General features: G+C 52.5%; 1 protein-coding gene across 1 annotated transcript in view; it reads right to left on the bottom strand.

Moving 5' to 3' along the window:
• The window catches only part of LOC127925674 (asc-type amino acid transporter 1-like), a gene marked incomplete at its 5' end in the record, with an annotated part of 39575 nt that extends 15613 nt beyond the window's left edge, over nt 1–23962 (bottom strand). The window contains 4 exons of the mRNA XM_052510683.1: nt 7046–7149; nt 11097–11220; nt 13423–13576; nt 23863–23962. Of these exons, the coding sequence (XP_052366643.1) occupies nt 7046–7149; nt 11097–11220; nt 13423–13576; nt 23863–23962 (482 nt within the window). The remainder of the gene's footprint in view (nt 1–7045; nt 7150–11096; nt 11221–13422; nt 13577–23862) is intronic.
• Between the last annotated feature and the right edge of the window lie 4 nt (nt 23963–23966).

Below are 23966 nucleotides of genomic sequence, written 5' to 3'. Positions count from 1 at the left end.
TTGAGGCGGTCCCCTGAGGAGAGGTTGAGAACCACTGACTATATTGGGGCTGTCCCCTGAGGAGAGGTTGAGAACCACTGACTATATTGAGGCGGTCCCCTGAGGAGAGGTTGAGAACCACTATATATGGGGCTGTCCCCTGAGGAGAGGTTGAGAACCACTGACTATATTGAGGGCGGTCCCCTGAGGAGAGGTTGAGAACCACTATATTGGGGCTGTCCCCTGAGGAGAGGTTGAGAACCACTGACTATATTGAGGCGGTCCCCTGAGGAGAGGTTGAGAACCACTGACTATATTGAGGCGGTCCCCTGAGGAGAGGTTGAGAACCACTGATATATGGGGTGGTCCCCTGAGGAGAGGTTGAGAACCACTGACTATATTGAGGCGGTCCCCTGAGGAGGGTTGAGAACCACTGACTATATTGGGGCTGTCCCCAGAGGAGAGGTTGAGAACCACTGACTATATTGGGGCTGTCCCCAGAGGAGAGGTTGAGAACCACTGACTATATTGGGGCGGTCCCCTGAGGAGAGGTTGAGAACCACTGACTATATTGGGGCGGTCCCCTGAGGAGAGGTTGAGAACCACTGACTATATTGAGGCTGTCCCCAGAGGAGAGGTTGAGAACCACTGACTATATTGAGGCTGTCCCCTGAGGAGAGGTTGAGAACCACTGACTATATTGGGGCTGTCCCCAGAGGAGAGGTTGAGAACCACTGACTATATTGGGGCGGTCCCCTGAGGAGAGGTTGAGAACCACTGACTATATTGGGGCTGTCCCCTGAGGAGAGGTTGAGAACCACTGACTATATTGGGGCTGTCCCCTGAGGAGAGGTTGAGAACCACTGACTATATTGGGGCGGTCCCCAGAGGAGAGGTTGAGAACCACTGACTATATTGGGGCTGTCCCCTGAGGAGAGGTTGAGAACCACTGACTATATTGGGGCGGTCCCCTGAGGAGAGGTTGAGAACCACTGACTATATTGAGGCGGTCCCCTGAGGAGAGGTTGAGAACCACTGACTATATTGAGGTGGTCCCCTGAGGAGAGGTTGAGAACCACTGACTATATTGAGGCTGTCCCCTGAGGAGAGGTTGAGAACCACTGACTATATTGAGGCGGTCCCCTGAGGAGAGGTTGAGAACCACTGACTATATTGAGGCGGTCCCCTGAGGAGAGGTTGAGAACCACTGACTATATTGAGGCTGTCCCCTGAGGAGAGGTTGAGAACCACTGACTATATTGGGGCGGTCCCCTGAGGAGAGGTTGAGAACCACTGACTATATTGAGGTGGTCCCCTGAGGAGAGGTTGAGAACCACTGACTATATTGAGGCTGTCCCCTGAGGAGAGGTTGAGAACCACTGACTATATTGAGGCTGTCCCCTGAGGAGAGGTTGAGAACCACTGACTATATTGAGGCTGTCCCCTGAGGAGAGGTTGAGAACCACTGACTATATTGGGGCTGTCCCCTGAGGAGAGGTTGAGAACCACTGACTATATTGAGGCGGTCCCCTGAGGAGAGGTTGAGAACCACTGACTATATTGGGGCGGTCCCCTGAGGAGAGGTTGAGAACCACTGACTATATTGGGGCGGTCCCCTGAGGAGAGGTTGAGAACCACTGACTATATTGAGGTGGTCCCCTGAGGAGAGGTTGAGAACCACTGACTATATTGAGGCGGTCCCCTGAGGAGAGGTTGAGAACCACTGACTATATTGGGGCGGTCCCCTGAGGAGAGGTTGAGAACCACTGACTATATTGGGGTGGTCCCCTGAGGAGAGGTTGAGAACCACTGACTATATTGGGGCGGTCCCCTGAGGAGAGGTTGAGAACCACTGACTATATTGAGGCGGTCCCCTGAGGAGAGGTTGAGAACCACTGACTATTTTGGGGCGGTCCCCTGAGGAGAGGTTGAGAACCACTGACTATATTGGGGTTGTCCCCTGAGGAGAGGTTGAGAACCACTGACTATATTGAGGTGGTCCCCTGAGGAGAGGTTGAGAACCACTGACTATATTGAGGCGGTCCCCTGAGGAGAGGTTGAGAACCACTGACTATATTGGGGTGGTCCCCTGAGGAGAGGTTGAGAACCACTGACTATATTGGGGCTGTCCCCTGAGGAGAGGTTGAGAACCACTGACTATATTGAGGCGGTCCCCTGAGGAGAGGTTGAGAACCACTGACTATATTGAGGTGGTCTCCTGAGGAGAGGTTGAGAACCACTGACTATATTGGGGCGGTCCCCTGAGGAGAGGTTGAGAACCACTGACTATATTGGGGCGGTCCCCTGAGGAGAGGTTGAGAACCACTGACTATATTGGGGTGGTCCCCTGAGGAGAGGTTGAGAACCACTGACTATATTGAGGCGGTCCCCTGAGGAGAGGTTGAGAACCACTGACTATATTGAGGCGGTCCCCAGAGGAGAGGTTGAGAACCACTGACTATATTGGGGCGGTCCCCTGAGGAGAGGTTGAGAACCACTGACTATATTGAGGCGGTCCCCTGAGGAGAGGTTGAGAACCACTGACTATATTGGGGCTGTCCCCTGAGGAGAGGTTGAGAACCACTGACTATATTGGGGCGGTCCCCGAGGAGAGGTTGAGAACCACTGACTATATTGGGGCGGTCCCCTGAGGAGAGGTTGAGAACCACTGACTATATTGAGGCTGTCCCCTGAGGAGAGGTTGAGAACCACTGACTATATTGGGGCGGTCCCCGAGGAGAGGGTTGAGAACCACTGACTATATTGAGGCGGTCCCCGAGGAGAGGGTTGAGAACCACTATATTGGGGCGGTCCCCGAGGAGAGGTTGAGAACCACTGACTATATTGGGGCGGTCCCCTGAGGAGAGGTTGAGAACCACTATATATGGGGCTGTCCCCTGAGGAGAGGTTGAGAACCACTGACTATATTGGGGCGGTCCCCTGAGGAGAGGTTGAGAACCACTGACTATATTGGGGCGGTCCCCTGAGGAGAGGTTGAGAACCACTATATTGAGGCTGTCCCCTGAGGAGAGGTTGAGAACCACTATATTGGGGCGGTCCCCTGAGGAGAGGTTGAGAACCACTGACTATATTGAGGCTGTCCCCTGAGGAGAGGTTGAGAACCACTGACTATATTGGGGCGGTCCCCTGAGGAGAGGTTGAGAACCACTGACTATATTTGGGCGGTCCCCTGAGGAGAGGTTGAGAACCACTATATTGGGGCGGTCCCCTGAGGAGAGGTTGAGAACCACTGACTATATTGGGGCGGTCCCCTGAGGAGAGGTTGAGAACCACTATATTGGGGCGGTCCCCTGAGGAGAGGTTGAGAACCACTGACTATATTGGGGCGGTCCCCTGAGGAGAGGTTGAGAACCACTGACTATATTGGGGCGGTCCCCTGAGGAGAGGTTGAGAACCACTGACTATATTGAGGCGGTCCCCTGAGGAGAGGTTGAGAACCACTGACTATATTGGGGCTGTCCCCGAGGAGAGGTTGAGAACCACTGACTATATTGGGGCGGTCCCCTGAGGAGAGGTTGAGAACCACTGACTATATTGAGGCGGTCCCCTGAGGAGAGGTTGAGAACCACTGACTATATTGGGGCGGTCCCCTGAGGAGAGAGGGTTGAGAACCACTGACTATATTGAGGCGGTCCCCTGAGGAGAGGGTTGAGAACCACTATATTGGGGCGGTCCCCGAGGAGAGGGTTGAGAACCACTGACTATATTGGGGCGGTCCCCTGAGGAGAGGTTGAGAACCACTATATTGGGGCTGTCCCCTGAGGAGAGGTTGAGAACCACTGACTATATTGGGGGCGGTCCCCTGAGGAGAGGTTGAGAACCACTGACTATATTGGGGCGGTCCCCTGAGGAGAGGTTGAGAACCACTATATTGAGGCTGTCCCCTGAGGAGAGGTTGAGAACCACTATATTGGGGCGGTCCCCTGAGGAGAGGTTGAGAACCACTGACTATATTGAGGCTGTCCCCTGAGGAGAGGTTGAGAACCACTGACTATATTGGGGCGGTCCCCTGAGGAGAGGTTGAGAACCACTGACTATATTTGGGCGGTCCCCTGAGGAGAGGTTGAGAACCACTATATTGGGGCGGTCCCCTGAGGAGAGGTTGAGAACCACTGACTATATTGGGGCGGTCCCCTGAGGAGAGGTTGAGAACCACTATATTGGGGCGGTCCCCTGAGGAGAGGTTGAGAACCACTGACTATATTGGGGCGGTCCCCTGAGGAGAGGTTGAGAACCACTGACTATATTGGGGCGGTCCCCTGAGGAGAGGTTGAGAACCACTGACTATATTGAGGCGGTCCCCTGAGGAGAGGTTGAGAACCACTGACTATATTGGGGCTGTCCCCTGAGGAGAGGTTGAGAACCACTGACTATATTGGGGCGGTCCCCTGAGGAGAGGTTGAGAACCACTGACTATATTGGGGCGGTCCCCTGAGGAGAGGTTGAGAACCACTGACTATATTGGGGTGGTCCCCTGAGGAGAGGTTGAGAACCACTGACTATATTGGGGCGGTCCCCTGAGGAGAGGTTGAGAACCACTGACTATATTGGGGTGGTCCCCTGAGGAGAGGTTGAGAACCACTGACTATATTGGGGCTGTCCCCTGAGGAGAGGTTGAGAACCACTGACTATATTGGGGCGGTCCCCTGAGGAGAGGTTGAGAACCACTGACTATATTGAGGCGGTCCCCTGAGGAGAGGTTGAGAACCACTGACTATATTGGGGCGGTCCCCCGAGGAGAGGTTGAGAACCACTGACTATATTGGGGCGGTGCCCCTGAGGAGAGGTTGAGAACCACTGACTATATTGAGGCTGTCCCCTGAGGAGAGGTTGAGAACCACTGACTATATTGGGGCGGTCCCCTGAGGAGAGGTTGAGAACCACTGACTATATTGGGGTGGTCCCCTGAGGAGAGGTTGAGAACCACTGACTATATTGAGGTGGTCCCCAGAGGAGAGGTTGAGAACCACTGACTATATTGAGGCTGTCCCCTGAGGAGAGGTTGAGAACCACTGACTATATTGGGGTTGTCCCCTGAGGAGAGGTTGAGAACCACTGACTATATTGGGGCGGTCCCCTGAGGAGAGGTTGAGAACCACTGACTATACTGAGGCTGTCCCCTGAGGAGAGGTTGAGAACCACTGACTATATTGGGGTTGTCCCCTGAGGAGAGGTTGAGAACCACTGACTATATTGGGGCGGTCCCCTGAGGAGAGGTTGAGAACCACTGACTATATTGGGGCTGTCCCCTGAGGAGAGGTTGAGAACCACTGACTATATTGAGGCTGTCCCCTGAGGAGAGGTTGAGAACCACTGACTATATTGGGGTAGTCCCCTGAGGAGAGGTTGAGAACCACTGACTATATTGGGGCGGTCCCCTGAGGAGAGGTTGAGAACCACTGACTATATTGAGGTGGTCCCCTGAGGAGAGGTTGAGAACCACTATATTGAGGTGGTCCCCTGAGGAGAGGTTGAGAACCACTGACTATATTGAGGTGGTCCCCTGAGGAGAGGTTGAGAACCACTGACTATATTGAGGCTGTCCCCTGAGGAGAGGTTGAGAACCACTATATTGAGGTGGTCCCCTGAGGAGAGGTTGAGAACCACTGACTATATTGGGGCTGTCCCCCTGAGGAGAGGTTGAGAACCACTGACTATATTGGGGCTGTCCCCCTGAGGAGAGGTTGAGAACCACTATATTGGGGCGGTCCCCTGAGGAGAGGTTGAGAACCACTGACTATATTGGGGCGGTCCCCTGAGGAGAGGTTGAGAACCACTGACTATATTGGGGCGGTCCCCAGAGGAGAGGTTGAGAACCACTGACTATATTGGGGCGGTCCCCAGAGGAGAGGTTGAGAACCACTGACTATATTGGGGCGGTCCCCAGAGGAGAGGTTGAGAACCACTGACTATATTGGGGCGGTCCCCAGAGGAGAGGTTGAGAACCACTGACTATATTGGGGCTGTCCCCAGAGGAGAGGTTGAGAACCACTGACTATATTGGGGCGGTCCCCTGAGGAGAGGTTGAGAACCACTGACTATATTGGGGCGGTCCCCTGAGGAGAGGTTGAGAACCACTGACTATATTGGGGCGGTCCCTGAGGAGAGGTTGAGAACCACTGACTATATTGGGGCGGTCCCCAGAGGAGAGGTTGAGAACCACTGACTATATTGAGGCGGTCCCCAGAGGAGAGGTTGAGAACCACTGACTATATTGGGGCGGTCCCCAGAGGAGAGGTTGAGAACCACTGACTATATTGGGGCGGTCCCCAGAGGAGAGGTTGAGAACCACTGACTATATTGGGGCTGTCCCCAGAGGAGAGGTTGAGAACCACTGACTATATTGGGGCGGTCCCCTGAGGAGAGGTTGAGAACCACTGACTATATTGGGGCGGTCCCCAGAGGAGAGGTTGAGAACCACTGACTATATTGAGGCTGTCCCCTGAGGAGAGGTTGAGAACCACTGACTATATTGGGGCGGTCCCCTGAGGAGAGGTTGAGAACCACTGACTATATTGGGGCGGTCCCCTGAGGAGAGGTTGAGAACCACTGACTATATTGGGGTGGTCCCCTGAGGAGAGGGTGAGAACCACTGACTATATTGAGGCGGTCCCCAGAGGAGAGGTTGAGAACCACTGACTATATTGAGGCTGTCCCCTGAGGAGAGGTTGAGAACCACTGACTATATTGAGGCTGTCCCCTGAGGAGAGGTTGAGAACCACTGACTATATTGAGGCGGTCCCCTGAGGAGAGGTTGAGAACCACTGACTATATTGGGGTAGTCCCCTGAGGAGAGGTTGAGAACCACTGACTATATTGGGGCGGTCCCCTGAGGAGAGGTTGAGAACCACTGACTATATTGGGGCTGTCCCCTGAGGAGAGGTTGAGAACCACTGACTATATTGGGGCTGTCCCCTGAGGAGAGGTTGAGAACCACTGACTATATTGGGGCTGTCCCCTGAGGAGAGGTTGAGAACCACTGACTATATTGGGGCTGTCCCCAGAGGAGAGGTTGAGAACCACTATATTATGAGACTAGTAGTACCTGGATGAAGTGAAGAGATAGCCGTTGATTCCTCCGAATGTAGACAGAGCTACAGAGATGGGCATCACCCAGGAGAATACGCCCAGCAACTTCTCACCAAATGTCTGTAGAAAACCATTCAACAATCATTAAACAACCTTTAAAAAACAAACAAACAACCACAGAAAGTTAACTGTTAAATAACCATATTTATTTGTTTATTATGGATCCCCATTAGTTCCTGTTGCCAAGGCAGCAGCTACTCTTCCTGGGGGTTTATTCTGGATCCCCATTAGTTCCTGTTGCCAAGGCAGCAGCTACTCTTCCTGGGGGTTTATTCTGGATCCCCATTAGTTCCTGCCAAGGCAGCAGCTACTCTTCCTGGGGTTTATTATGGATCCCCATTAGTTCCTGTTGTCAAGGCAGCAGCTACTCTTCCTGGGGTTTATTATGGATCCCCATTAGTTCCTGTTGCCAAGGCAGCAGCTACTCTTCATGGGGGTTATTATGGATCCCCATTAGTTCCTGCCAAGGCAGCAGCTACTCTTCCTGGGGTTTATTATGGATCCCCATTAGTTCCTGTCAAGACAGCAGCTACTCTTCCTGGGGTTAATTATGGATCCCCATTAGTTCCTGCCAAGGCAGCAGCTACTCTTCCTGGGGTTTATTATGGATCCCCATTAGATCCTGCCAAGGCAGCAGCTACTCTTCCTGGGGTTTATTATGGATCCCCATTAGTTCCTGCCAAGGCAGCAGCTACTCTTCCTGGGGTTTATTATGGATCCCCATTAGTTCCTGTTGCCAAGGCAGCAGCTACTCTTCCTGGGGTTTATTATGGATCCCCATTAGTTCCTGTTGCCAAGGCAGCAGCTACTCTTCCTGGGGTTTATTATGAATCCCCATTAGTTCCTGTTACCAAGGCAGCAGCTACTCTTCCTGGGGTTTATTATGGATCCCCATTAGTTCCTGTTGCCAATGCAGCAGCTACTCTTCCTGGGGTTAATTATGGATCCCCATTAGTTCCTGTTGCCAAGGCAGCAGCTACTCTTCCTGGGGTTAATTATGGATCCCCATTAGTTCCTGCCAAGGCAGCAGCTACTCTTCCTGGAGCTTATTATGGATCCCCATTAGTTCCTGCCAAGGCAGCAGAGAGACAGTGGTAGGCCCGATCACCGACAACGATGAGACAGCCAATAGGAATGAGGTCAAAGACGTGGCCGTGTGGTGCCAGGACAACAACCTCTCCCTCAATGTGATCAAGACAAAGGAGATGATTGTGGACTAAAGGAAAAGGAGGACCGAGCATGCCCCCATTCTCATCAACCGGGACGTAGTGGAACAAGAGCTTCAAGTTCGAGAACGAGAGCTTCAAGTTCCTTGTTGTCCACATCACCAACAAACTAACATGGTCCAAGCACACCAAGACAGTCATGAAGAGGACACGACAAAACCTATTACCCCTCAGGAGACTGAAAAGTTTGGCATGTGTCCTCAGATCCTCAAAAAGTTCTACAACTCCACCATCGAGAGCATCCTGACTGGTTGCATCACCGCCTGGTATGGAGCATCTATTATCTATCCTTTACCCCTACCTACAGTATACTGCTGTTACTGTCTATTATCTATCCTTTACCCCTACCTACAGTATACTGCTGTTACTGTCTATTATCTATCCTTTACCCCTACCTACAGTATACTGCTGTTACTGTCTATTATCTATCCTTTACCCCTACCTACAGTATACTGCTGTTACTGTCTATTATCTATCCTTTACCCCTACCTACAGTATACTGCTGTTACTGTCTATTATCTATCCTTTACCCCTACCTACAGTCTACTGCTGTTACTGTCTATTATCTATCCTTTACCCCTACCTACATTATACTGCTGTTACTGTCTATTATCTATCCTTTACCCCTACCTACAGTATACTGCTGTTACTGTCTATTATATATCCTTTACCCCTACCTACATTATACTGCTGTTACTGTCTATTATCTATCCTTTACCCCTACCTACAGTATACTGCTGTTACTGTCTATTATCTATCCTTTACCCCTACAGTATACTGCTGTTACTGTCTATTATCTATCCTTTACCCCTACCTACAGTATACTGCTGTTACTGTCTATTATCTATCCTTTACCCCTACAGTATACTGCTGTTACTGTCTATTATCTATCCTTTACCCCTACCTACATTATACTGCTGTTACTGTCTATTATCCTTTACCCCTACCTACAGTATACTGCTGTTACTGTCTGTTATCTATCCTTTACCCCTACCTACAGTATACTGCTGTTACTGTCTATTATCTATCCTTTACCCCTACAGTATACTGCTGTTACTGTCTATTATCTATCCTTTACCCCTACCTACAGTATACTACTGTTACTGTCTATTATCTATCCTTTACCCCTACCTACAGTATACTGCTGTTACTGTCTATTATCTATCCTTTACCCCTACCTACAGTATACTACTGTTACTGTCTGTTATCTATCCTTTACCCCTACCAACAGTATACTGCTGTTACTGTCTATTATCCTTTACCCCTACCTACAGTATACTGCTGTTACTGTCTATTATCTATCCTTTACCCCTACCTACAGTATACTGCTGTTACTGTCTATTACCTATCCTTGACCCCTACCTACAGTATACTGCTGTTACTGTCTATTATCTATCCTTGACCCCTACCTACAATATACTGCTGTTACTGTCTATTACCTATCCTTGACCCCTACCTACAGTATACTGCTGTTACTGTCTATTATCTATCCTTTACCCCTACCTACAGTATACTGCTGTTACTGTCTATTATCTATCCTTTACCTACAGTATACTGCTGTTACTGTCTATTATCTATCCTTTACCCCTACCTACAGTATACTGCTGTTACTGTCTATTATCTATCCTTTACCCCTACCTACAGTATACTGTTACTGTCTATTATCTATCCTTTACCCCTACCTACAGTATACTGCTGTTACTGTCTATTATCTATCCTTTACCCCTACCTACAGTATACTGCTGTTACTGTCTATTATCTATCCTTTACCTCTACCTACAGTATACTGCTGTTACTGTCTATTATCTATCCTTTACCCCTACCTACAGTATACTGCTGTTACTGTCTATTATCTATCCTTTACCCCTACCTACAGTATACTGCTGTTACTGTCTATTATCTATCCTTTACCCCTACCTACAGTATACTGCTGTTACTGTCTATTATCTATCCTTTACCCCTACCTACAGTATACTGCTGTTACTGTCTATTATCTATCCTTTACCCCTACCTACAGTATACTGCTGTTACTGTCTATTATCTATCCTTTACCCCTACCTACAGTATACTGCTGTTACTGTCTATTATCTATCCTGTACCCCTACCTACATTATACTGCTGTTACTGTCTATTATCTATCTATTACCTGGTACTTCCTGTATATAACCATGTTATTACCTGGTACTTCCTGTATATAGCCATGTTATTACCTGGTACTTCCTGTATATAGCCATGTTATTACCTGGTACTTCCTGTATATAGCCATGTTATTACCTGGTACTTCCTGTATATAGCCATGTTATTACCTGGTACTTCCTGTATATAGCCATGTTATTACCTGGTACTCCCTTTATATAGCCATGTTATTACCTGGTACTTCCTGTATATAGCCATGTTATTACCTAGTACTTCCTGTATATAGCCATGTTATTACCTGGTACTTCCTGTATATAGCCATGTTATTACCTGGTACTTCCTGTATATAACCATGTTATTACCTGGTACTTCCTGTATATAGCCATGTTATTACCTGGTACTTCCTGTATATAGCCATGTTATTACCTGGTACTTCCTGTATATAGCCATGTTATTACCTGGTACTTCCTGTATATAACCATGTCATTACCTGGTACTTCCTGTATATAGCCATGTTATTACCTGGTACTTCCTGTATATAGGCTTATTATTGTTACTCATTGTGTATTTATTATGACTTAATTATTAAGTGTTATAACGTTTCTATTATTTTATGTATAGATGAATTAATTAATTAATTCTCACCACGGCCACGGCGTTGGATGCCAACAGCTCTTCGGGGGTCATGGAGGAGAAGTATGCAATGTTGGTCAGAGTGTAGACTAACGTCACCAGGGGAATGGATATGTAGATAGCCCGGGGCAGGTTCCTGAGATAAGAGACATATTTTACACTAATATACAAAGTTCCTGTAAAACAGTACAATATATTACAGTAATATAGTACTGTAATAATATATTACCTGGTACTTCCTGTATATAGCCATGTTATTACCTGGTACTTCCTGTATATAGCCATGTTATTACCTGGTACTTCCTGTATATAGCCATGTTATTACCTGGTAATAATATATTACAGTAATATGTAGATAGCCCGGGGCAGGTTCCTGATATAAGAGACATATTTTACAGTAATATACCAGGTTCCTGTAAAACAGTACATTATATTACAGTAATATACTACTGTAATAATATATTACAGTAATATGTAGATGGCTGGGAGCAGGTTCCTGAGATAAGAGACATATTTTACAGTAATATACCAGGTTCCTGTAAAACAGTACAATATATTACAGTAATATAGTACTGTAATAATATATTACAGTAATATGTAGATGGCTGGGAGCAGGTTCCTGAGATAAGAGACATATTTTACAGTAATATACCAAGTTCCTGTAAAACAGTACATTATATTACAGTAATATGTAGATAGCCCGGGGAAGGATCCTGAGATAAGAGACATATTTTACAGTAATATACATAGTTCCGGTAAAACAGTACATTATATTACAGTAATATGTAGATAGCCCGGGGCAGGTTCCTGAGATAAGAGACATATTTTACAGTAATATACCAGGTTCCTGTAAAACAGTACATTATATTACAGGTGCCAGTCAACCCATTAGACAGTCAACCCATTAGACAGTCAACCCATTAGACAGCAGTGAGACAGTCAACCCATTAGACAGCAGTGAGACAGTCAACTCATTAGACAGCAGTGAGACAGTCAACTCATTGGACAGCAGTGAGACAGTCAACCCATTAGACAGCAGTGAGACAGTCAACCCATTAGACAGTCAACCCATTAGACAGTCAACCCATTAGACAGCAGTGAGACAGTCAACCCATTAGACAGCAGTGAGACAGTCAACTCATTAGACAGCAGTGAGACAGTCAACTCATTAGACAGCAGTGAGACAGTCAACCCATTAGACAGCAGTGAGACAGTCAACCCATTAGACAGCAGTGAGACAGTCAACTCATTAGACAGCAGTGAGACAGTCAACCCATTAGACAGCAGTGAGACAGTCAACTCATTAGACAGCAGTGAGACAGTCAACCCATTAGACAGCAGTGAGACAGTCAACCCATTAGACAGCAGTGAGACAGTCAACTCATTAGACAGCAGTGAGACAGTCAACCCATTAGACAGCAGTGAGACAGTCAACTCATTAGACAGTCAACCCATTAGACAGCAGTGAGACAGTCAACCCATTAGACAGCAGTGAGACAGTCAACTCATTAGACAGCAGTGAGACAGTCAACCCATTAGACAGTCAACTCATGAGACAGCAGTGAGACAGTCAACCCATTAGACAGCAGTGAGACAGTCAACCCATTAGACAGCAGTGAGACAGTCAACCCATTAGACAGCAGTGAGACAGTCAACTCATGAGACAGCAGTGAGACAGTCAACCCATTAGACAGCAGTGAGACAGTCAACTCATTAGACAGCAGTGAGACAGTCAACTCATGAGACTGCAGTGAGACAGTCAACCCATTAGACAGCAGTGAGACAGTAAAGTTAATGAATATAATCTGAGCATTGGAAGCAATAAGGAAACTGCCACAACATGACCACACGTAAAGTCCATATATTAATGTATGACAACAGGTGCTCTTCCCTTTGCCACCACCAGATGGCGATCTGACGACACAGTTCGTTGCGCTCCGATTCTCCACCCTTCTCCTGAAGTGTGCACTTCAGCTTATGTTTAGAGCAGACCGATGCTTTGAAATTCATAACAGAGAGTGTGCAAGCGCACACCTTGTTAGAAGGTTAAAAAATTGGGACGTAGCCTACATCTAGAGGTCTAGAGGTCTGTCCTGATTAAATTGGGACGTAGCCTACATCTAGAGGTCTATCCTGATTAAATTGGGACGTAGCCTACATCTAGAGGTCTATCCTGATTAAATTGGGACGTAGCCTACATCTAGAGGTCTATCCTGATTAAATTGGGACGTAGCCTACATCTAGAGGTCTATCCTGATTAATTTGGGACGCATCCTAAATCTAGAGATCTATCCTGATTAAATTGGGACGTAGCCTAAATCTAGAGATCTATCCTTACTTGCGTGGCTCCACCACCTCCTCAGTGACGTAGTTCAGGAAGTTCCAGCCGCTGAAGGCGAAGGAGGCCTGGAGGAAAGCCAGAGCTATCTGACCGACAGACGGGTCCCGTGTGAACTCAAACGCCTGACTGGGTCTCAGAGCATCATAGTGACCTGGTGGGAGGGAGACAGAGAGAGAGAGAGAGAGACAGAGAGAGAGAGAGAGAGACAGAGAGAGACAGAGAGAGACAGAGAGAGACAGACAGACAGAGAGACAGAGAGACAGAGAGAGACAGAGAGAGACAGACAGACAGAGAGACAGAGAGAGACAGACAGACAGAGAGAGACAGACAGAGAGAGGGAGACAGACAGAGAGAGAGAGAGAGAGAGAGAGCCTAGATTAAGATTTTACTGATGAGGATTGCTTCTGAAAGAACACACACACACCATCATCATCAACACCAGCCCTCAGTCGAAAGAGGCGTGACAGCAAGTGAGTAGTGAGACAGTAGTGATTCAACATGTGACCAGACGGAGAGATCTCCAGTATCCGATGGTGCTTGTTCCAATCTGGGACATGATTCCTATCCAGACAGACTACTTCCTGATGTTTAATGGCAGACAGATACTTCCTGATACAGTGTTTAATGGCAGACAGATACTTCCTGATGTTTAATGGCAGACAGATACTCCCTGATACACAGTGTTTAATGGCAGACAGATACTCCCTGATACAGTGTTTAATGGCAGACAGACTACTTCCTGATACAGTGTTTAATGGCAGACAGATACTTCCTGATACAGTGTTTAATGGCAGACAGATACTTCCTAATACAGTGTTTAATGGCAGACAGACTACTTCCTGATACAGTGTTTAATGGCAGACAGATACTCCCTGATACAGTGTTTAATGGCAGACAGATACTTCCTGATACAGTGTTTAATGGCAGACAGATACTTCCTGATACAGTGTTTAATGGCAGACAGATACTTCCTGATACAGTGTTTAATGGCAGACAGACTACTTCCTGATACAGTGTTTAATGGCAGACAGACTACTTCCTGATATACAGTGTTTAATGGCAGACAGATACTTCCTGATACAGTGTTTAATGGCAGACAGATACTCCCTGATACACAGTGTTTAATGGCAGACAGATACTCCCTGATACACAGTGTTTAATGGCAGACAGACTACTTCCTGATACAGTGTTTAATGGCAGACAGATACTTCCTGATACAGTGTTTAATGGCAGACAGATACTCCCTGATACACAGTGTTTAATGGCAAACAGATACTTCCTGATACAGTGTTTAATGGCAGACAGATACTCCCTGATACACAGTATATATATATATATATATATGTATATATATATATGTATATATCGCAACCTTCCGGTTACTAGTCCAACGCTCTAACCACTAGGCTACCCTGCCACCCCTCCACTCTAACCACTAGGCTACCCTGCCGTCCCTCCACTCTAACCACTAGGCTACCCTGCCGCCCCTCCACTCTAACCACTAGGCTACCCTGCCACCCCTCCACTCTAACCACTAGGCTACCCTGCCGCCCTCCACTCTAACCACTAGGCTACCCTGCCGCCCCTCCACTCTAACCACTAGGCTACCCTGCCGCCCCCCCACTCTAACCACTAGTCTACCCTGCCGCCCCTCCACTCTAACCACTAGGCTACCCTGCCGTCCCTCCACTCTAACCACTAGTCTACCCTGCCGCCCTCCACTCTAACCACTAGGCTACCCTGCCGCCCTCCACTCTAACCACTAGGCTACCCTGCCGCCCCTCCACTCTAACCACTAGGCTACCCTGCCGCCCCTCCACTCTAACCACTAGGCTACCCTGCCGCCCTCCACTCTAACCACTAGGCTACCCTGCCGCCCTCCACTCTAACCACTAGTCTACCCTGCCGCCCTCCACTCTAACCACTAGTCTACCTGCCGCCCTCCACTCTAACCACTAGGCTACCCTGCCGCCCTCCACTCTAACCACTAGGCTACCCTGCCGCCCCTCCACTCTAACCACTAGGCTACCCTGCCGCCCCTCCACTCTAACCACTAGGCTACCCTGCCGCCCTCCACTCTAACCACTAGGCTACCCTGCCGCCCTCCACTCTAACCACTAGGCTACCCTGCCGCCCCTCCACTCTAACCACTAGTCTACCTGCCGCCCCTCCACTCTAACCACTAGTCTACCTGCCGCCCTCCACTCTAACCACTAGGCTACCCTGCCATCCCTCCACTCTAACCACTAGGCTACCCTGCCGCCCTCCACTCTAACCACTAGGCTACCCTGCCGTCCCTCCACTCTAACCACTAGGCTACCCTGCCGCCCATCCACTCTAACCACTAGGCTACCCTGCCGCCCCTCCACTCTAACCACTAGGCTACCCTGCCGCCCCTCCACTCTAACCACTAGGCTACCCTGCCGCCCCTCCACTCTAACCACTAGTCTACCCTGCCGCCCCTCCACTCTAACCACTAGGCTACCCTGCCACCCCTCCACCCTAACCACTAGACTACCCTGCCGCCCCTCCACTCTAACCACTAGGCTACCCTGCCACCCCCCTCCACTCTAACCACTAGGCTACCCTGCCGCCCTCCACTCTAACCACTAGGCTACCCTGCCGCCCCTCCACTCTAACCACTAGGCTACCCTGCCGCCCTCCACTCTAACCACTAGTCTACCTGCCGCCCTCCACTCTAACCACTAGTCTACCTGCCGCCCCTCCACTCTAACCACTAGGCTACCCTGCCATCCCTCCACTCTAACCACTAGGCTACCCTGCCGCCCTCCACTCTAACCACTAGGCTACCCTGCCGTCCCTCCACTCTAACCACTAGGCTACCCTGCCGCCCTCCACTCTAACCACTAGGCTACCCTGCCACCCCTCCACTCTAACCACTAGGCTACCCTGCCGCCCCTCCACTCTAACCACTAGGCTACCCTGCCGCCCTCCACTCTAACCACTAGGCTACCCTGCCGCCCTACACTCTAACCACTAGTCTACCCTGCCGCCCTCCACTCTAACCACTAGGCTACCCTGCCGCCCTCCACTCTAACCACTAGTCTACCCTGCCGCCCCTCCACTCTAACCACTAGGCTACCCTGCCGCCCCTCCACTCTAACCACTAGGCTACCCTGCCGCCCCTCCACTCTAACCACTAGGCTACCCTGCCGCCCCTCCACTCTAACCACTAGGCTACCCTGCCGCCCTCCACTCTAACCACTAGGCTACCCTGCCGCCCCTCCACTCTAACCACTAGTCTACCCTGCCGCCCTCCACTCTAACCACTAGTCTACCTGCCGCCCCTCCACTCTAACCACTAGGCTACCCTGCCGCCCTCCACTCTAACCACTAGGCTACCCTGCCACCCCTCCACTCTAACCACTAGGCTACCCTGCCGCCCTCCACTCTAACCACTAGGCTACCCTGCCGCCCCTCCACTCTAACCACTAGGCTACCCTGCCGCCCCTCCACTCTAACCACTAGGCTACCCTGCCGCCCTCCACTCTAACCACTAGTCTACCTGCCGCCCCTCCACTCTAACCACTAGTCTACCTGCCGCCCTCCAGTCTAACCACTAGGCTACCCTGCCGCCCCTCCACTCTAACCACTAGGCTACCCTGCCGCCCTCCACTCTAACCACTAGTCTACCCTGCCGCCCCTCCACTCTAACCACTAGGCTACCCTGCCGCCCCTCCACTCTAACCACTAGGCTACCCTGCCGCCCCTCCACTCTAACCACTAGGCTACCCTGCCGCCCTCCACTCTAACCACTAGGCTACCCTGCCGCCCTCCACTCTAACCACTAGTCTACCCTGCCGCCCTCCACTCTAACCACTAGGCTACCCTGCCGTCCCTCCACTCTAACCACTAGTCTACCCTGCCGCCCTCCACTCTAACCACTAGGCTACCCTGCCGCCCTCCACTCTAACCACTAGGCTACCCTGCCGCCCCTCCACTCTAACCACTAGGCTACCCTGCCGCCCCTCCACTCTAACCACTAGGCTACCCTGCCGCCCCTCCACTCTAACCACTAGGCTACCCTGCCGCCCTCCACTCTAACCACTAGTCTACCCTGCCGCCCTCCACTCTAACCACTAGTCTACCTGCCGCCCTCCACTCTAACCACTAGGCTACCCTGCCGCCCTCCACTCTAACCACTAGGCTACCCTGCCGCCCTCCACTCTAACCACTAGGCTACCCTGCCGCCCTCCACTCTAACCACTAGGCTACCCTGCCGCCCTCCACTCTAACCACTAGGCTACCCTGCCGCCCTCCACTCTAACCACTAGGCTACCCTGCCGCCCTCCACTCTAACCACTAGTCTACCTGCCGCCCCTCCACTCTAACCACTAGTCTACCTGCCGCCCTCCACTCTAACCACTAGGCTACCCTGCCATCCCTCCACTCTAACCACTAGGCTACCCTGCCGCCCCTCCACTCTAACCACTAGGCTACCCTGCCGTCCCTCCACTCTAACCACTAGGCTACCCTGCCGCCCATCCACTCTAACCACTAGGCTACCCTGCCGCCCCTCCACTCTAACCACTAGGCTACCCTGCCGCCCCTCCACTCTAACCACTAGGCTACCCTGCCGCCCCTCCACTCTAACCACTAGTCTACCCTGCCGCCCCTCCACTCTAACCACTAGGCTACCCTGCCACCCCCTCCACTCTAACCACTAGTCTACCCTGCCGCCCCTCCACTCTAACCACTAGGCTACCCTGCCACCCCTCCACTCTAACCACTAGGCTACCCTGCCGCCCCTCCACTCTAACCACTAGGCTACCCTGCCGCCCTCCACTCTAACCACTAGGCTACCCTGCCGCCCTCCACTCTAACCACTAGTCTACCTGCCGCCCCTCCACTCTAACCACTAGTCTACCTGCCGCCCTCCACTCTAACCACTAGGCTACCCTGCCATCCTCCACTCTAACCACTAGGCTACCCTGCCGCCCTCCACTCTAACCACTAGGCTACCCTGCCGTCCCTCCACTCTAACCACTAGGCTACCCTGCCGCCCCTCCACTCTAACCACTAGGCTACCCTGCCACCCCTCCACTCTAACCACTAGGCTACCCTGCCGCCCTCCACTCTAACCACTAGGCTACCCTGCCGCCCCTCCACTCTAACCACTAGGCTACCCTGCCGCCCCTACACTCTAACCACTAGTCTACCCTGCCGCCCTCCACTCTAACCACTAGGCTACCCTGCCGCCCTCCACTCTAACCACTAGTCTACCCTGCCGCCCTCCACTCTAACCACTAGGCTACCTGCCGCCCTCCACTCTAACCACTAGGCTACCCTGCCGCCCTCCACTCTAACCACTAGGCTACCCTGCCGCCCCTCCACTCTAACCACTAGGCTACCCTGCCGCCCTCCACTCTAACCACTAGGCTACCCTGCCGCCCCTCCACTCTAACCACTAGTCTACCCTGCCGCCCCTCCACTCTAACCACTAGTCTACCTGCCGCCCCTCCACTCTAACCACTAGGCTACCCTGCCGCCCTCCACTCTAACCACTAGGCTACCCTGCCGCCCTCCACTCTAACCACTAGGCTACCCTGCCGCCCTCCACTCTAACCACTAGGCTACCCTGCCGCCCTCCACTCTAACCACTAGGCTACCCTGCCGCCCCTCCACTCTAACCACTAGGCTACCCTGCCGCCCTCCACTCTAACCACTAGTCTACCTGCCGCCCCTCCACTCTAACCACTAGTCTACCTGCCGCCCCTCCAGTCTAACCACTAGGCTACCCTGCCGCCCCTCCACTCTAACCACTAGGCTACCCTGCCGCCCTCCACTCTAACCACTAGTCTACCCTGCCGCCCTCCACTCTAACCACTAGGCTACCCTGCCGCCCCTCCACTCTAACCACTAGGCTACCCTGCCGCCCTCCACTCTAACCACTAGTCTACCCTGCCGCCCCTCCACTCTAACCACTAGTCTACCTGCCGCCCCTCCACTCTAACCACTAGGCTACCCTGCCTGCCCCTCCACTCTAACCACTAGGCTACCCTGCCGCCCCTCCACTCTAACCACTAGGCTACCCTGCCGCCCTCCACTCTAACCACTAGGCTACCCTGCCGCCCTCCACTCTAACCACTAGGCTACCCTGCCGCCCTCCACTCTAACCACTAGGCTACCCTGCCGCCCCTCCACTCTAACCACTAGTCTACCTGCCGCCCTCCACTCTAACCACTAGTCTACCTGCCGCCCCTCCAGTCTAACCACTAGGCTACCCTGCCGCCCTCCACTCTAACCACTAGGCTACCCTGCCGCCCCCTCCACTCTAACCACTAGTCTACCCTGCCGCCCCTCCACTCTAACCACTAGTCTACCCTGCCGCCCCTCCACTCTAACCACTAGGCTACCCTGCCGCCCCATATCTGATTCCATGTGCTTTTTGGCTGTTCAGACTGCAGGGAAAAAAGATCAGATTCAAATCATGTATGCAAAAAAATATGATTGAGTCACTTCAAACTGCTAGTGTGAACAAGGCTAAACTATCTCTGCCTGCCTCTCTCTGCCTGCCTCTCTCCGCCTGCCTCTCTCCGCCTGCCCCTTTCCGTCTGCCTCTCTCCGCCTGCCTCTCTCCGCCTGCCTCTCCGCCGCCTGCCTCTCCGCCTGCCTCTCTCCGCCTTTCCTCTATGCCCCTCTCTGCCTGCCTGCCTGCCTCTCCGCCTGCCTCTGTCCGCCTGCCTCTCTCCCGCCTGCCTCTCTCCGCCTGCCTCTCTCCGCCTGCCTCTCTCCGCCTGCCTCTCTCCGCCTGCCTCTCCGCCTGCCTCTCCGCCTGCCTCTCTCCCGCCTGCCTCTCTCCGCCTGCCTCTCTCTGCCTGCCTCTCCGCCTGCCTCTCCCGCCTGCCTCTCTCCGTCTGCCTCTCTCCGCTTGCCTCTCTCCGTCTGCCTCTCCGCCTGCCTCTCACCGTCTGCCTCTCTCCGTCTGCCTCTCTGCCTGCCTCTCTCTGTCTGCCTCTCTCCGCCTGCCTCTCTCCGTCTGCCCCTCTCTGCCTGCCTCTCTCCGTCTGCCTCTCTCCGCCTGCCTCTCTCCCGCCCCGCCTCTCTCCGTCTGCCTCTCTCCGCCTGCCTCTCTCCGTCTGCCTCTCTCCCCTGCCTCCTCTCTGCCTGCCTCTCTCCCGTCTGCCTCTCTCCGCCTGACCTCTCTGCCTGCCTCTCTCCGCCTGCCCCTCTCTGCCTGCCTCTCTCCGCCTGCCCCTCTCCGCCTGCCTCTCTCCGCCTGCCCCTCTCCGCCTGCCTCTCTCCCGTCTGCCTCTCTCTGCCTGCCTCTCTCCGCCTGCCTCTCTCCGCCTGCCTCCCTCTCTCCGCCTGCCTCTCTCCGCCTGCCTCTCTCCGCCTGCCTCTCTCCGCCTGCCTCTCTCCGCTGCCTCTCTCCGCCTGCCTCTCTCCGCCTGCCTCTCTCCGCCTGCCTCTCTCTGCCTGCTTCTCTCCTGCCTGCCTCTCCTCCGCCTGACCCTCTCTGCCTGCCTCTCTCCGCCTGCCCCTCTCTGCCTGCCTCTCTCCGCCTGCCCCTCTCCGCCTGCCTCTCTCCGCCTGCCCCTCTCTCTGCCTCTCTCCGTCTGCCTCTCTCCCATGCCTGCCTCTCTCCGCCTGCCCCTCTCCGCCTGCCTGCTCTCCGCCTGCCTCTCCGCCTGCCTCCCTCTCCGCCTGCCTCTCTCCGCCTGCCTCTCTCTGCCTGCCTCTCTCCGCCTGCCTCTCTCCGCCTGCCTCTCTCCATGCCTGCCTCTCTCCGCCTGCCTCTCTCCGCCTGCCTCTCCGCCTGCCTCTCTCCGTCTGCCTCTCTCCTGCCTCTCTCCCCTGCCTCTCTCCTCCGTCTGCCTCTCTCCGCCTGCCTCTCTCCGCCTGCCTCTCTCCATGCCCTCTCTCCGCCTGCCTCTCTCCCTGCCTGCCTCTCTCCGCCCTGCCTCTCTCCGCCTGCCTCTCTCCGCCTGCCCCTCTCCGCCTGCCTCTCTCCGCCTGCCTCTCTCCGCCTGCATCTCTCCGCCTGCCTCTCCCGCCTGCCTCTCTCCCGCCTGCCTCTCTCCGCCTGCCCCTTCCGCCTGCCTCTGCCTTCCGCCTGCCTCCTCTCCGCCTGCCTCTCTCCGCCTGCCTCTGCGCCTGCCTCTCTCCCGCCTGCCTCTCTCTGCCTGCCTCTCTCTGCCTGCCTCTCTCCGCCTGCATCTCTCCGCCTGCCTCTCTCTGCCTGCCTCTCCCTGCCTGCCTCTCTCCGCCTGCCTGCTCTCCGCCTGCCTCTCTCCGCCTGCCTCTCCGCCTGCCTCTCTCCGTCTGCCTGCCTCTCCGCCTGCCTCTCTCCGCCTGCCTCTCCGCCTGCCTCTCTCCGCCTGCATCTCTCCGCCTGCCTCTCTCTCTCCTGCCTCTCTGCCTGCCTCTCTCTGCCTGCCTCTCTCCGCCTGCCTCTCTCCGCCTGCCTCTCTCCGCCTGCCTCTAACCCTCCCCAAACTGGCCAGGGCCCAGTGACTGTATGATAGTGATAGGGATAGGGCTAGCTAGACAGTTAGACAGTCAATTTCTCCTTTTCAACTCCCACCTCTACAGGGCAGCAGCCACCAGGCCAGGAGTTTAATCTCCCAGCATCCACCAGGCCAGGAGTTGAATCTCCCAGCAGCCAACAGGCCAGGCCAGGAGTTTAATCTCCCAGCAGCCACAAGGAATGGAAACGCCATCAAAAAGCTTCACATTTATACATCCGGTGAAATATCTGGCTCGTTATTCTATCTGTGGTAGTGTCTAGACACGTCCACCAGGTGGCAGCAGAGGCTATTCATTTCCTCACTCCTGTCATGTGACCTGAAGGTAATGACTGTAATCAGTATGGTGAGGAGCATCCTAAAGAAGCAGTTGAAACTCACATTTATCCTGTGACTCAGAGACAATTATAAGGACAGCTGGCAAGTGAGAACAAAAGCGACTCTTGTTTGTGACACTGAGACTTTTGGGGTTAAAACTGGACGCTTCAAGAATGTTTAACTCTAGTTTATCAGAAAAATTACATCGGTGTCTCAGACCTCTGTGTTTGTCCGTGTGACTCAGACCTCTGTGTGTTTTGTCCATGTGTCTCAGACCTCTGTGTGTTTGTCCGTGTGACTCAGACCTCTGTGTGTTGGTCCGTGTGACTCAGACCTCTGTGTGTTTGTCCGTGTGTCTCAGACCTCTGTGTGTTTGTCCGTGTGTCTCAGACCTCTGTGTGTTGGTCCGTGTGTCTCAGACCTCTGTGTGTTTGTCCGTGTGTCTCAGACCTCTGTGTGTTTGTGTCCGTGTGTGTCTCAGACCTCTCAGTGTTGGTCTGTGTGACTGTTCTGTGTGTCCGTGTGACTCAGACCTCTGTGTGTTTGTCTGTGTGTCTCAGACCTCTGTGTGTTTGTCCGTGTGTCTCAGACCTCTGTGTGTTTGTCCGTGTGTCTCAGACCTCTGTGTGCTTGTGACTCAGACCTCTGTGTGCTTGTGTCCGTGTGACTCAGACCTCTGTGTGTTGGTCCGTGTGACTCAGACCTCTGTGTGTCCGTGTGTCTCAGACCTCTGTGTGTTTGTCTGTGTGTCTCAGACCTCTGTGTGTTTGGTCCGTGTGACTCAGACCTCTGTGTGTTTGTGTCCGTGTGACTCAGACCTCTGTGTGTTTCCGTGTCTCAGACCTCTGTGTGTTGGTCCGTGTGAGACCTCTGTGTGTTGGTCCGTGTGCTCAGACCTCTGTGTGTCTCAGACCTCTGTGTGTTGTCCGTGTGTCTCAGACCTCTGTGTGTTGGTCCGTGTGTCTCAGACCTCTGTGTGTTTGTCCGTGTGACTCAGACCTCTGTGTGTTGGTCCGTGTGACTCAGACCTCTGTGTGTTTGTCCGTGTGTCTCAGACCTCTGTGTGTTTGTCCGTGTGTCTCAGACCTCTGTGTGTTTGTCTGTGTGTCTCAGACCTCTGTGTGTTTGTCCGTGTGTCTCAGACCTCTGTGTGTTTGTGTCCGTGTGTCTCAGACCTCTGTGTGTTTGTCCGAAAAATGGCTGTGTTTTCCGGTGACTTGGTGGTGACCTAACATAATCGTTTGTGGAGCTTTCGCTGTAAAGCATTTTTTAAATCAGACACTGTGACTGGATTAACGAGAATTGTATCTTTAAAATGGTGCCTAATACTTGTTTGTTTGAGAAATTAGATTTAAGAGATTTCTGTTGTTCGAATTTGGAGCCCCGTTAGCAGAACCCCGTTCCCAGATAAGATACTCTAACCCAGGTTAAACTGATAATACAGATATGTAGAATGATTTGGCAACGGAACTGCGTGTGCCTGCCTGCATACGTGTGTGTGTGTGTGTGTGTGTGTGTGTGTGTGTGTGTGTGTGTGTGTGTGTGTGTGTGTGTGTGTGTGTGTGTGTGTGTGTGTGTGTGTGTGTGTGTGTGTGTGTGTGTGTGTGTGTGTGTGTGTGTGTGTCCTCACCTCTGCAGATCTGCACCAGTCCCACAGCTATGATGAGTCCCAGAGCCAGAAGCTTGGCCACCGTGAACACGTCCTGGATCCTGGTGGCCCAGCGCACGCTGGAG

This window comes from Oncorhynchus keta, unplaced genomic scaffold (genome assembly GCF_023373465.1).
Source record: "Oncorhynchus keta strain PuntledgeMale-10-30-2019 unplaced genomic scaffold, Oket_V2 Un_contig_6067_pilon_pilon, whole genome shotgun sequence".
NCBI lineage: Eukaryota > Metazoa > Chordata > Actinopteri > Salmoniformes > Salmonidae > Oncorhynchus > Oncorhynchus keta.
Note: the sequence above shows the minus strand (reverse complement) of the source record. Positions and strands in the feature narration are given on the sequence as shown.